The sequence below is a fragment of the Macrobrachium nipponense genome, chromosome 35, assembly GCF_015104395.2.
Source record: "Macrobrachium nipponense isolate FS-2020 chromosome 35, ASM1510439v2, whole genome shotgun sequence".
NCBI classification, from domain to species: Eukaryota; Metazoa; Arthropoda; class Malacostraca; order Decapoda; family Palaemonidae; genus Macrobrachium; species Macrobrachium nipponense.
This window is the reverse complement of record NC_061096.1, coordinates 56,672,055-56,686,116: the sequence shown is the minus strand read 5'-3', so window position 1 is coordinate 56,686,116 and position 14,062 is coordinate 56,672,055. Positions and strand designations below refer to the sequence as shown.

The following is a 14,062-nucleotide window of genomic DNA, read 5'->3' as shown; positions in this document are numbered from 1 at the left end:
ACATACATACATCTCTCTCTCTCTCTCTCTCTCTCTCTCTCTCTCTCTCTCTCTCTCTCTCTCAGCTAATTGACGAAGTGAAGCAATGAAAACTAAATAGGTAAATGTTTTATCACTCATTCTGTCGGTATTGTTTTTGAAAACTAACAATAATAAGTGTCGGTTCATTCTCTGGTATTACACGATTAAGCAGGAAATGAATTAGCTTTGCAAGAATAAAAAAATAAAAAAACTTGATTAATCGAATGATCTTTGATCCGGAAACTCCATAGCAAATATTGCTAATAAGGTTTGAATGAGTTTTAAATCAGCTTTCGAATTTTTTTTATTGCCTCCCAGTCACGATTTGCGGGCGCGCGAGAACGCTCGGCAATCCGCACGCAAGTAGATAACTCTCACAAGGGCGTAAATCATTTTGTGATACATTGATTTTTTTTGTCAATCAGTGGACGCTTTCGGCTCTTGTGGGGGTGGGGGGGATAGGGGGTTAAATCCATTAGGAAATTGCCTTTTATTCAGATATTATTGTAGTTAAGGATATTCAATTTTTTTCTCTTTTATCTAGACTTAAGGAAGTAGTTTGGCTTTTGTAAAAGCCAGTGGTTATTTGATACCAATCTTCTGAATTAAATGTGGACTTTGCAGTCATTACTTTCCTTAGTTATTCTGTTACTATTGCTGTTACCTTATGTAGTATTAAAAAAATAGCAATAAAACAAAATTACTGTGTATAACGTGTTTACTTATAAGTATTTACATTTTATTTTACTCAACATTCGAGTACTTTTCGATCCCTATCTGTGACCCTTTTTCAAGAGATGTGTAGGTTGTCAGCTTGGTTCTGCCAAACTACACATCTCTTGAAAAAGGGCCACATATAGGACCTGAAAGTACTCGAATGTTGAGTAAAATAAAATGTAAATAGTTATACGTAAACACGTTATACACAGTAATTTTGTGGGTTTCTTTTTCAATCTTCAGAAGAAAACTGAAAGAAGTTTTTGTTTGGTTTATTAAAACTGCTATTAGTAGTTTGTGACTCCAGGAAGACGTGCATAATATCAATTCAGAAAAAGTATACCTATACTCTATTTGGACTTATTCCATATTCAAATGAGGCCAGTTTTTCCAGGAAAAAAATGTGCAATATCATTTAAAATGAAGTATAAGTATTCTATTTTCACTTATTCGATATTCAAATGAGTCAGTTTCGCTTTGCTAGGAAGTTATGCATAATATCAAGTTAAAAAGATGCATAAGTATCTTGCATTATTTCTCAAGAATTTGTAATAAAGTAGACGGCATATCAATAGTCAGTTATAGATATCCTCTGTTCCTGGATACAATCCTGTAACAATTCTCCTTTCAGAAAACATTGCAATATTCCCTTTGTAAGAGCCCTTCTTTTCAATAGCACAAATGACTCCTCTCTTTAGACCTTATTATTACAAGAAACAAGAAAGTATCGTTAGAAATATGTTCACTCAGAAACTCACTGTATTTCAGCCGAATGAGTCCATTTTTAACTGCAGGCAAATGTCCTCGTCAAAGGGACGCCCTTTCGTTCATTCTCAGAAAGATTTCATTTATTTATTTTTCGTCTTCGTCTTAACGAACAAAACTATTTTCTTCGGAATGAAATGTTCCGGCAAAAGGCTTTTTCCCTTTTTTTTTTTTTTTTTTTTTTTTGTAAGAAATGGATGTTGTTAGAAGTTCCCCGTTTTTTGTACGGAAAAATTATTCGGGTCGGGAATGTGGCTCTTTGATAGAGGAAACGTATTTTTCTTTTTACAGGAAATCATTTAATTTAGTCACATCTAACTAAAACCAAATCTTTTTGAAAATATTTTGTGAAAAACTGCATCTGTCCATTGTCCATGTAGTTTATTTCTCTTATTATTATTATTTTTTTTTTTGTGGGGGGGGGGCTCTATCACAGTCATCCAATTCGACTGGGTGGTATCTATAGTGTGGAGGGGGGGGGGGGGGGGGAGGGGTGGTTCCAGGTTGCATCCTGCCTTCTTAGGAATCCATCACTTTTCTTACTATGTGCGCCGTTTCCAGGAGTACACATACTTCTGCATGAGTCCTGGAGCTACTTCAGCCTCTAGTTTTTCGAGATTCCTTTTCAGGGATCTTGGGATAGTGCCTATTATTATTATTATTATTATTATTATTATTATTATTATTATTATTATTATTATTATTATTATTATTATTATTATTATTATTATTATTATTATTATCATCATTTTGGAAGAAGACCTCTTTTAAACAAATTTTGTTGGATAAAATGGCAGAATTCTGCGAATTAAAATATATATCATCTTTTCCATTTTTCTTATTACTCGCTTTTCTGGCTTAGCGATACTTCTTAATAATTGGCCAATATTCATATTTCTCCCAATATGAATATTGGCCAATTATTAAGAAGTATCGCTGAGCCAGAAAAGCGAGTAATATGAAAATAGAAACGATAATATATAAAATTAATTCGCTGAATTCTGCCATTTTATTCAACAGTATTATATTATTTTATTTGATGATGATGATGAGATGATGATGGAGACACACGAATTTGGGTGGTAGACCTCTACCTCTGATCGCCGGGGTTGGAGATCGTGCTGAAGACGTAGTTGAATCACTTCTGGTAGGTAATGATGAATCTCCACCAGGTGCCACAAGAGAAGACTCTAAAGAGTCTCAACAAGGCGGGGTCCAATACATACTGCTTTTCCTCTCGTATACTCTCCAGAGTAACATCAACATGGCGCCCATCCATACCAGGCAAAAAAAAGTGCTGGAACTGAGGGAGCAGCAGTGGGACACTGCTCGAGTATTATAATAAAGAAATAAATAAATAAATAAATAAATAAATAAATAAATTAAATAAATAAATAAATAAATAAAGAAATAAATAAGTAAATAAATAAAATAAATAAATAGATAAATAGAAAATAAAAATAAATAAAAGTAAATAAAAAAAGAGAAATTAAATAAATAAAAAAATAAATATAAATAATTAAATAAAAATTATATATGAATAGATAAATAAATAAGAAAAATGACTAAATAAATTAATAAATATATATATAAGTATGATAAATAAATAAATATTATATAAATAAATGAATAAAAACAAAAAAATAAAGAGATAAAAATAAATAAAAAAATAAAATAAGAAAATAAAAAAATAATAAAGGAATAAATAAATAATTTATGTAAATAAATAAATAAATAAATAAATGAAAATAATACACGAATAAATATAAATAAAAATAAATAAATAAATATCAATAAATAAATTAATAAATAAAAGTAAACAACTAAAAATAAATAAATATAAATAAATAATTAAATAACGATAAATTAATTAATAAATAAACATATATATAAATGAAAATAAATAAATAAATCAGCTTCCTCAAAAATACAATGGGCAACTGGAATACAGTATTTATAATCTCTGGGATAAGACTACGAGAGGTTAATATCAGGAGAGGGATCTTCCAGGGCGACTCACTGTCCCCACTTCTCTTCGTAGTAGTCATGATTCACATGAGAAAAGTACTTCAGAAGGTGGGCCCAAGTACGACTTCGGCGAGAGTTCTTACGACTTGTGCAAAGTGTATGGGCACACCGCTTCCTGGTCGAGATGTCCCAAGAAAGCAGCTGCGGTTACTGCCATTGCAATGACAGGGACGGACAATCCTTCAGTTCTAGTAGACCCTCCAGGGCAGGGGCCTATATTTGGTGCATCTTCCAGAGGTCGCTTTCCTGCCCACCAGGTACGACCAGTTTCAATTTTCAGTTGTTAAGTCTATAATCTGCAGTGTTTTATTTCCTGCAGATTGGATGTCCACGCAACCACATTTCAAATTTCTGTTAGCAAGTATAGTAGAAATCTGAAATGTGGTTGCGTGAATATCCAATCTGCAGTGTTTTATTTCCTGCAGATTGGATATTCATGCAACCACATTTCAAATTTCTGTTGCTAGCAAGTATAGTCAGCCATGATCCGTGTTAGCTGCAATTCTCGTCATCTCATCATCTAAAGCTTTGCATTCTTTCGAGTTCACTGTACGACCGTCTGCTGTTTGATATTTGTGTCTCTTGCAATTTATACAGCTCATCATTTCAACAGGAGTACTACAGTCCTTTCATGTTTACTCATTGCGTATGTCCTTGAACCCATAATTTTTTCTATTTTTTTTATAAAGGACCATATCTTTGACAATAGTAGCAAGTGATGACTTGATATCTGTTTCTCACCGTATTGACGTCCCATTTTAGTTTCATTTTGTCGCTATTTTCATGAACAGCCTTCCTAATCTCAGGCTAACAGTTCAATATTCAATCAAACGTTTCCCCCGAGTCTGGATTTTTAAGCACAACTGATATCTTCTCATCAGTTTTGGAGATGGATTGCAAATAACTATTTCTCTCAATCACTGTCTTTTACCACCACGTGTTCTGCTTCATATGCATTGCAAATCATGATCTTAGGTTTATATTTTCCAATCTTCCTAATGTCAGCTCCTTGAAAGTCATTCTTAATGTTATTCGCCACTAAGTCCCGAGTCTGTTCCTCTGCAAAATCTAAAATAACATGATCATGCTTCATAGACCTAGTACCACTAAAAGCTTTGTCATCCTGTCAGTGATCTTCTCAGGCGGTTGTTTAGACTTACTGATCGACAGATTCTTATCCTTTCCCTTAACTTAGTCAGCATAGGTATATCTCGCCATTTCCAGGCAAAGCCTTTGAAAGGCCCAAGATCCAGGTGACAAACCAGGGTTTAGCATACTAGCATATATACAACGTTCTCTTCAGTTAGTCATTGTAATTCGTTTTCTTTGGTCCCTCAACCTTAAAAGGAAAATATTTAGACGCAGACTGCTCTAAAGCTTTTGGCTGACTATACCACTACCGCGGTCTGGCCCCGAAGTATTTAATGACTTTTGTTTATATTTATATGTTTATGCTCATGTCAATTGTTTAAATTATCTTTTAGTGTTTTCTCGTCAGTATCGTAGCTTTTTTTTTTTTTTTTTTTTTTTTTTTTTTTTTTTTTAGGCAGACAGCACGCTGCATAGAACCTTAAGTATTGCCTGCAGTGCACCACGTGAGATGCACTGTTGGTAATAGATCTCACTAAAAGCCATCGTAAGCAAACAATCGACCAATGAGCATGGTTGCTCCCCTAATCCAAACAGTATGTTGCAAATTCATGATGTTTATTCGTCATGTACTCGACTAATTGTTAAGCGAATTATGGAGCAATAAATGAATTAAGTTACGAATTGATGATATTGATTCAGCAATTACGTGGCCGTTGACAACTCATGTCACCCTAACAGAAAGGCAGTCAGTAGACTTAATTTTGCAATGATCATAAGGTGTGGATGGTGACATAATTATCATAAGGGAAGTATCGTCCCATGTCTAGCCATCTGATTTCCTCCATTTAAACTTTATTTTATTCTGAGGTAATTTTTTTTTAAATTGCACCAATAATACTTTTCAATTTGGAGATTTAGAAGCTCAATAAATCGAGATAGTTGGCACTATATAACATTAGACGAGATCGTCAAGGACGGTCAGAGATCTACTGTGTTAGTTGGCCCTCTGTCACATTATCTGAGATCGTCAAGGATTGTCAGCGATAGTCGGCGTTGGTTGCCTAAGCCCAGAAGTCCACATCAGGCCTCTTACCCCCTTCAGCACCTCACTACACTTTTGAGACAAGTTCTGTCATCACGGGACCCTCAGCAAGAAATACTGTCCTTTTACCAGCATCTTTTCATACTTTCGTTAATTCCTGAGATCGTCAAGGATTGTCAGCGATAGTCGGCGTTGGTTGCCTAAGCCCAGAAGTCCACATCAGGCCTCTTACCCCTTCAGCACCTCACTACACTTTTGAGACAAGTTCTGTCATCACGGGACCCTCAGCAAGAAATACTGTCCTTTTACCAGCATCTTTTCATACTTTCGTTAATTCCTGTTGACAAAATGACCTGCCCATCTTCGTGTTTAGAACTACACTGAGCCCTTGCAGTACCAATGACAGTCACGTCAATATAGGAATTGCTTTAACCAATCACAGTCATCCACCGTATCCAACATTTCTATCGTCCCCTGTCATTGGCTGAAAACTTGGGGTTTTGGCTGAACGTCTTCGTAAACGATCTCCCATTGGCTGGTGGAGTTAGAATCAATTTCAGAAGGTATTCCTGTTGGGGCCAATATCCTTCGATACCTGATATTTATCTGAATGGTTTATGATCACATAAGTACTTAAATGAAAATTCAAATCTGCTAGAAGGGCATATGTATATATTATATATAGATATTATATATATATATATATTATATCTATATTATATTTATTATTTATATATATATACTATGTAGCATTTCAAGTCAAAAGATCATATAATCATTACTGGTTGACAAAGCTGAGTAAAAGTAGCAATCATATGAAAAATTATAAAATTATTAAAATGAATAACAACAAGCACACTATAAACAAATTGTTGGGAAAAAAGCGATGAATAATTTATCATATTAAAAGTCAGGGGTAATAATTAAGATCTTTCCTAAAAAAAAAGTATTTCTACTGACTCAGAGGTTCTCAATAATTATTCTTCTCTAAAAGGACCAAGAAAATTAAAATTTTCTATTACATTCTTCTATTCGCTGCAAAACCGGTGAACTTGGTGGCTTGGCCAGCAAGCAACCAGAACGAGGAGAAAAATTCCAATATTCTTAGTACTTTTAGAGGAGAATCATTACTGAGAATATCCGAGTCGAAAGAAGTATTTTTTATGAAACCAGATCTTAACCTTGACAATTCATCTCATCCCTTGCTTTTAATATAAATCATTCAATGATAATTCATTTGTTTACAGTCTGCTATTGTAATTCATTTTAATGATTTTATCATTCTTCTAATTGTTGCTACATTTAATCTTCTTTGTAAGCCAATAATGATTGTACAATCTTTTGATTATTAAAACGCAGTAATGTCTCTTTTAAGCTTGAAGATATTGTGATGAATGAGCAACGAAACGCTTCGCAAATACAATGGGGTGGTTCCTAAGGTATACTGCGCTAGTCTTTTACAATATATATATATATATATATATATATATATATATATATATGTATGTATGTATTTTATACATATGTATATATCTAAGAGGTGAAAAGAGGGGGAATGGCTAATAATATGTTTAAAATGTTTTATATGATAGTAAAGTCACATAGCTCTACTCGCCTAGAGACAAGAGGTGGTACACTGCGAGTTCGCTTGGAGAAAAAGGTATTTGCTGAACAAGCAACTTGACTCAGAGATCGTTCGTCCGTTTGCGAGGCATGTACATTCGTTTGTACGCGTATTACAGGCCTACTGGTTCAGGGTACTTGTGGAAGACGCATTCCTTGTGCAAAAGAGATAACGTCAAGTGGTTGCTCCGAGTGTCGGGAGAAAACGCCCATCAAAAAGGTAGGACACATTCTATAAAAACTTAGAAAAACTGTTACCTTTTTGAAAAGAGAGAGAAGTGTGAAAATACTCTCTCTAAGTAAATACTTTGAAAAGAGTGATGTGGGGGATATGTTTTTTATACCTATTATCTTTATTACAGATGGGTCCGATTCCATGGTTGATTAGAAACGGGAATCTCTAACCTGACTATACTAGACAATATGACTTTTTGGGGTTTGAGAGTGTAATAACTTTAGTCAGGAGGGTAGAATGTTATCTTACTGGTTTCTTTATGGGTATATTTGGGTGTTTATGCCATTATGACTTGTTAATCATTTTGTTCTTTGTTATAACCAATTGCTTTGGGAAATAAATAGTATTTTTTATATTTAAACAGTCTTAATAAGCCTCATGACATCTTACAGACAGGGCACCGTTGGCAACAGGTAAGAGTTCCCAGTTTGTGTAGTTTAGGGAATACGGAGGGGTATACAGTGGTGGCCGCGGTAAAGGCTTTTTATATATTTTTCAAGCTGTAGGCGCTCCGAAGAGACTGGTGCCTCAGACCAGTTAGAAATAGGGGGTTTCATCTTTTTTTTTTTTTGGTAGGAAAAGGGGTTATTAACCATGTCACAGGCAACTCAGGGTCATTACTGCTGATTCGACAGAGAGAAGCTGTTCCTCAGACAGTCTTCCTCTCCTAAGCCAAGTCAGTTGATTTCTTGAGATTACGGAATAAAGGTGTTAAAAAAAAAACGTGGGGAGAAAAAGTTAAATTTTCGACATATTAAAGTGTTTCGCAGTTCGCGCAGTGTATTTTCGAGTTTTTTTTCCTTCTTAATTTTTTTTCTTTCTTTTCTCTTTATATTTTGTGGATTTTATTTACCCTTTTGTTCTTGTTCATGTTCCTTGTATTTGTGTGTGGCGAACTTGCCTGATTGGGATTTTTGCGGCGAGTCGCACAAGAGAGAGAGAGAGAGAGAAGAGAGGAGAGAGAAGAGAGAGAAGAGAGAGAGAGGGGACAGGGGCGAGTTAGCTTGGAAACATCTTGCGGTCTTTTTCTTTTCCTATCCCCTCCTTATTATTATTATTTTTTTTATTGTCATTTTCGTGGGGTTGATTTTGTGATTGGGGACGGGGCACGCTTACCTTTTGTTATCTATTATTGGGGGGAAATTTCTGTTGATTTTTCTTGATTGGGTTTAGTGTATATAAATACATTGATGCTATTGAGATCGGGGAAGTGTATCGGAAAAAACAGCCTTTGGAAACAAGATAAAATGGCGGATACTAAACCGACGACGCTACTACATCATGGGACGAACATTTCTGCGGGGGTCAACCCGTTCAAAGGGATTGAGGATGGCGCATTGTCACAACCTGTAAATATCTTCATAGAAGGAGTTAATAACTATTTAGCGGGAAAGAATATAGTAGACGATGTAGAGGCATTCAGAGAGGCGAAAGCTTTGCTAGATTTCAATAAGGGAGACCTCAGTCATAGGTCAAGGAGTTTCCAATTTACAAAATGTCGTACCTCGACAGACTTGCAAGCATTTTTGAAAACAGCATATGGCTCAAAGGAACACGGAGATATGGTGAGAGACCTTCGAGGTCTTTATAAACTACGGAAAGGCACTAATAGCCTTGTAGAACATAGTTCAAAACTGTTTGATGCAGTGGCAGATTGGGTAGGAAAATTGAAAACATCTAAATGGGTTACAGCGGATAATCTCCCTCTAAATAATGTTCATAAACTGATCTATTTTTCCGTGCTCCTACACGAGGTACCCGGTGCAATAGTGGATAGCTTTGATGAAAAGGTTGAGCCTACCTCAGACGAAGAATTACTTTATACCCAAATAGATAATCACAGGTCTAAATGTCCCACCGTAGATAGCACAAGTTTTAACGGGACAGGCCCGAGGGATAGAGTACAGAGAGACACGGAACTTTCTCCTCATCGTCTGTGTGCAAAAGTTAAGTATAACAAAAGATCGATCGATCAAAAGCAACAGCAGTTGCGTTGTTTCAACTGCAATAAACCAGGACATCCAAAGAAATTGTGTAGGGTTAAATATTGTGGAATGTGTAAAAGTATTGAGCATTATTGGCAGTCTTGTCCGTCTCAGATACGGAGAGATGCGAGGCCTGCACCTCAAGGTTCTGGTAATTATAATGTGAGAACTTCTCAGGCAGGTCAAACCAGAGGGCAAAGGGATCGGCGAAATTTTTGGAAGCCCGATCAACAAAAAGGGTACAGGTGATTGGTACATGCCATTGTGGTCTCGTGGGGGACGCCCCAGAGCCCAAGCCTATAGTCTATGGAACAGTAGGGGATGTGGATATCCCGATTTTTATAGACACCGGGGCATCAATAAATCTAATGGACTATAATTTGTATCAATCCATGTTCTCCAATTACCCTTTGCAGCCCTCAACGGAGACGGTGTGTGATGTGCAAGCCCATAGATTAAACACCCTGGGTTGTGTTCAAATACAGTTTGCTCTCGGTGACAGAGTGTTAACAGAACCTTTTTTGGTAATAAAAGGAATTGCGTTAGGTAATAAAATCTTGTTGGGTCATCCTGCTTGTAGAAGACACAAGATTTCGATCTATGCGGGTGCTAATGGGATAACAATCGGGAAAATGGGCTATCTCATACCATATGAGGACGTGAATAGAATGGAGGACATGGAGGTTATTGAAAGAGGAGAGGTGCTCGGTGGTATTAATGGCGGTGATACGAGTGTTATGGGGAAAGGTAATGTTAAAACACACGTTGGTGATATGGGAGATGATTACGGGGGTTCTATCAGAGTTCATAGTGGTAACAATGATGCTAACAATGCTGGTGATGATACTAATATGGATGTTATTTCTGATACTAACAATGCTGGGGATAATACTGAGGGTGGTAATTTGTATGGGGCGGTGGCAAGGGGAAATACTAACCACAAATATAGAGGTGTTTTATTTGAAGATATTATGTTACTACCAGGTTCAAAGATTATGGTAAAAGTTAAATTGAAGGAAATGAGAAAACCCACAGATGTGTGTGTTATTGAAAACAGCGAAAAGCTCAGAGGAGTTGTTAGCATGGCATCGGTGAACAGTGTTATCCAAGAATGGCGGGTTTTACGTGGGTGGAGGGCTATTAAACTGTAATGATACAGCTAGGAGATACCAGAAAAACACATATATAGTAGATTTCCAAGATTGGAATAGTGATAGTGGTTCTGTGGCTATCGTAGAGGGGAAACCTGAGTTTTCGGAGGCAGAAATACAATCAAGGAAACAAACATTCAGAAAACATTTGGCTAATGCGGATTGTAGCGAACACGTTGAAGCGATAAGCGGGCTCTTGGCAGAATTTGGGGATACGGTAGCCTTGCAAGGTGATAAATTGGGGTTGACGAATGTGTTAGAGCATAAGGTAAATTTGGAGAGCAACTCAAAACCTATTTATATTCCTGCATATCGCATACCTTTCAAAATCAGAGAACAGGTAGAGAAAGAGGTTAATAGATGGGAAGAAGAAGGAATCATTAGACCCAGTGTGTCTCCTTATAATTTTCCCTTGTTAGCGATACCTAAGAAAGACGGTTCGGTCCGTGTATGCGTCGATTTTAGACGTTTAAATGAGAAAACGATCCCTGACCGCTATCCAGTCGCGTGCATACCAGATCTTTTTGTCGAAATTGGGGGACATAATATTTATAGCTCAATTGATTTGGCGCAAGGTTTCTTACAGGTCCCTCTCAGCGAGAGTAGCAAGGAATATACCGCCTTTTCAGTGCCCAAGGGAAACTATGAATTTACGCGAATGCCTTTCGGTTTATCGGGCAGTCCGATGACTTTTACCAGGTTGGTGAACACAGTTTTGAACGGGTTATTGGGCAAAAATTTTTTTGTGTATATGGATGACATCCTGATAGCAACGGACACGATCGCGCAACACCTGGAAGTGCTTACAGAAGTACTTAGGAGGCTTAGATTAGCGGGGTTGAAAATCAAGCTAGCCAAGTGCTCGTTCTTGAAAAAGCAGATCACATATCTAGGTCACGTCATATCTAAGGAAGGTGTTAGAGTAAATGACGATAAAGTCAAAGCAATAGCGAATTTTCGCACCCCCAGATCAAAGAAAGAGATTACGTCATTCCTGGGTATCGCCGGTTTCTTCAGGAGGTTCGTAAAAGGGTTTTCTAACATAGCAACTGATGTGTTGCGGGAAGACGTTCAATTTCAATGGAAGGAACCCCAGGCGGAGAGTTTTCAAAAGCTTAAAGATGCGCTAATGAATCCCCCGGTTTTGAAGTTTCCAGATTTTAAGGAACCTTTTACATTAGTGACTGATGCAAGCCAGGAAGGTATAGGTGCATGCCTTATGCAAAAGTTTGACGGGAAATTTCATCCTATAGTTTTTTATAGCAGGAAGTTCAGGACAAAAGGCAGCAACGAGAAGTCCATGGCCACCATAGATAAGGAAGCCTTTGCAATAGTGTCGAGCTTAGTTCATTTTAAAATGTTACTGATGGGGAATAAAGTAGAAGTCTTACAGACACAAACCATTACTCGATCTTTTTAATAAACCCGATTTGTCTCCCAAAAGAGCTCAATGGTTTCTAACTATCAGAGATTTGATGCAAAGCTCAATATATAGAGGCAAATTTAACGTTGTTGCTGATGCTCTCAGCAGGAGTTTTCATGACGCGGAAGGTTTCCAAGTCGCGCAGGTCACTAACGAAGCCATACAATGGGATATACCTCTCATAGAGCTAAGGCAAGATGAAGACGAGGTTTTAGCAGATGCGAAAGCATTTCTGAGAGGGGAATTAGTCAAGAAACGTTATAGCTTGCCTTTTTCGGGTTTGGAGTTAGAAGGAAATCTGTTGGTTAGGAAAATTAAATATAAGTTGAGAACCAGTGAAAGTAAAGGCGATACGACGCAGATCGTAATTCCGAAAGTCCTAATTCCAGTGGTTTTAGATATAGTTCATTGCAGGTTCGGTAGTCCTCACTTGGGAATAGGAAAAACATATGATGAGGTTCGTGCTAAATACATTTGGAAAAATATGGGTAAAGATGTGGAAAATTTCGTAAGGAATTGTGCGGTGTGCAACGCATGTAAGCCTGCTAGGACAAAGTCATGCAAATTAGGATCGTATCCTATACCGAGTAGGCCTTTTCAGAGAATACATATGGATGTCTTAGGGAATTTTTGTGAGTCTAGATATGCGAACAAGTACTTGCTAGTGATAACAGATGAACTTACAAGGATAGTAGAAATTTTCCCACTTAAGCATAAAACGGCCGAAGAAGTAGCCATAGCATTTTTCAATGGTATCGTATGCAGATATGGTTCACCCGAAGTTCTATTAACCGACAATGGGAGGGAATTTGTGAACAAAACTTTGGAGTGTTTAGCTGAATTCATGGGGATACAGAAAGTAACAATTATTCCATACAGACCCGAGGCTAATGGGTTGTGCGAACGAGCAAACAGGAAAGTGCTCGAAGCGCTCAGAAAAACGGTAGGTGGTAATGATAGAAATTGGGACAGATATATTAACGTTGTTAGACATAGCATTAACACCATGGTTAGCGATTCAATTAAAATGTCCCCTTTTGAAGCTTTGTTTGGTTATCCAGCGCGAGGCACATTTGATTTGTTAACTACGCCTCACCAGGGGGAGGATACGGTTGAAGCGCTGTATCCACAGCAGAGAGAGACACGCATGCCTCAGCCGTAATCTCGAATCCACAACCAGAGATATGGTTCAGAAGAGTATTAGTAAATCATCTGATCCCAAGATCAATGTCGGTGATAAGGTATTTTTAAAACTTAACGTGAGAAATGAGTTAAATTACAAACTAGGCCCGAAGTTTGAAGGTCCTTTTAAAGTCATTGAAGAGAAAATTGGAAATAGGTTTGTAGTTTTAAATGAACGAACAGGTCAGTCGAGGCTAACACATATCTCGAAACTGAAAAGAATTGGTTGTGGCAATTAATATATGATCGTGCAATTGCATTCGTTTTTCTTTTTTTTTCTCCTTCTCCTTTATTTCCTTCTAATGTTTTTTTTCCTCTTATTATATGTAAATCTGCGGCGTTTTGGCGTAAGATTTCGGGTTTAATATTTTTCGGCAAATTTTTGCTTTAGCTGAGAAACGGGATGGTCTTTTTAGCGTGGGGTCAGTAATTAAATAGAGGAATTATTTACATAATCTGAGTGGTGTTATCATTAAGATGATGGTTCATGTATAATGAGATGGTTCTCCGGAGTGTGCTTACGAAGTTCAGTACTAAACATTTTTTTTTTTTTTGAGAGTCACGAGTTTCTAGCGTCGCGAGTCTGAATATGCTGCAATGCGAAGCACCTGAAGTGTTCATAGGTGGGCTTCTTTTTTTGCTAGGGTTGCTGTAGGAATTCGGTTGCGAACCTTCCCTTTGGAATTGATTACTCGGGGATTTGCACGGTTTTCGAAGATGCTGATTATGGCATTTCACGAGAAAGGGTCATTGTAAGGGGATTTTTTTTTCTTGTCGATAGGGTTGCTGCGCTAGCAG

The 14,062-nt window shown here is 37.0% G+C and overlaps 1 protein-coding gene across 1 annotated transcript in view; it reads left to right on the top strand.

Annotated features, from left to right (window-relative positions):
• The first annotated feature begins 10,281 nt into the window (after nucleotides 1-10,281).
• LOC135208363 (nucleolar complex protein 3 homolog) overlaps nucleotides 10,282-14,062 on the top strand; it is an 85,700-nt gene continuing 81,919 nt past the window's right edge. The window contains exon 1 of the mRNA XM_064240464.1: nucleotides 10,282-10,408. Coding sequence (XP_064096534.1) covers nucleotides 10,282-10,408 — 127 coding nt within the window. The remainder of the gene's footprint in view (nucleotides 10,409-14,062) is intronic.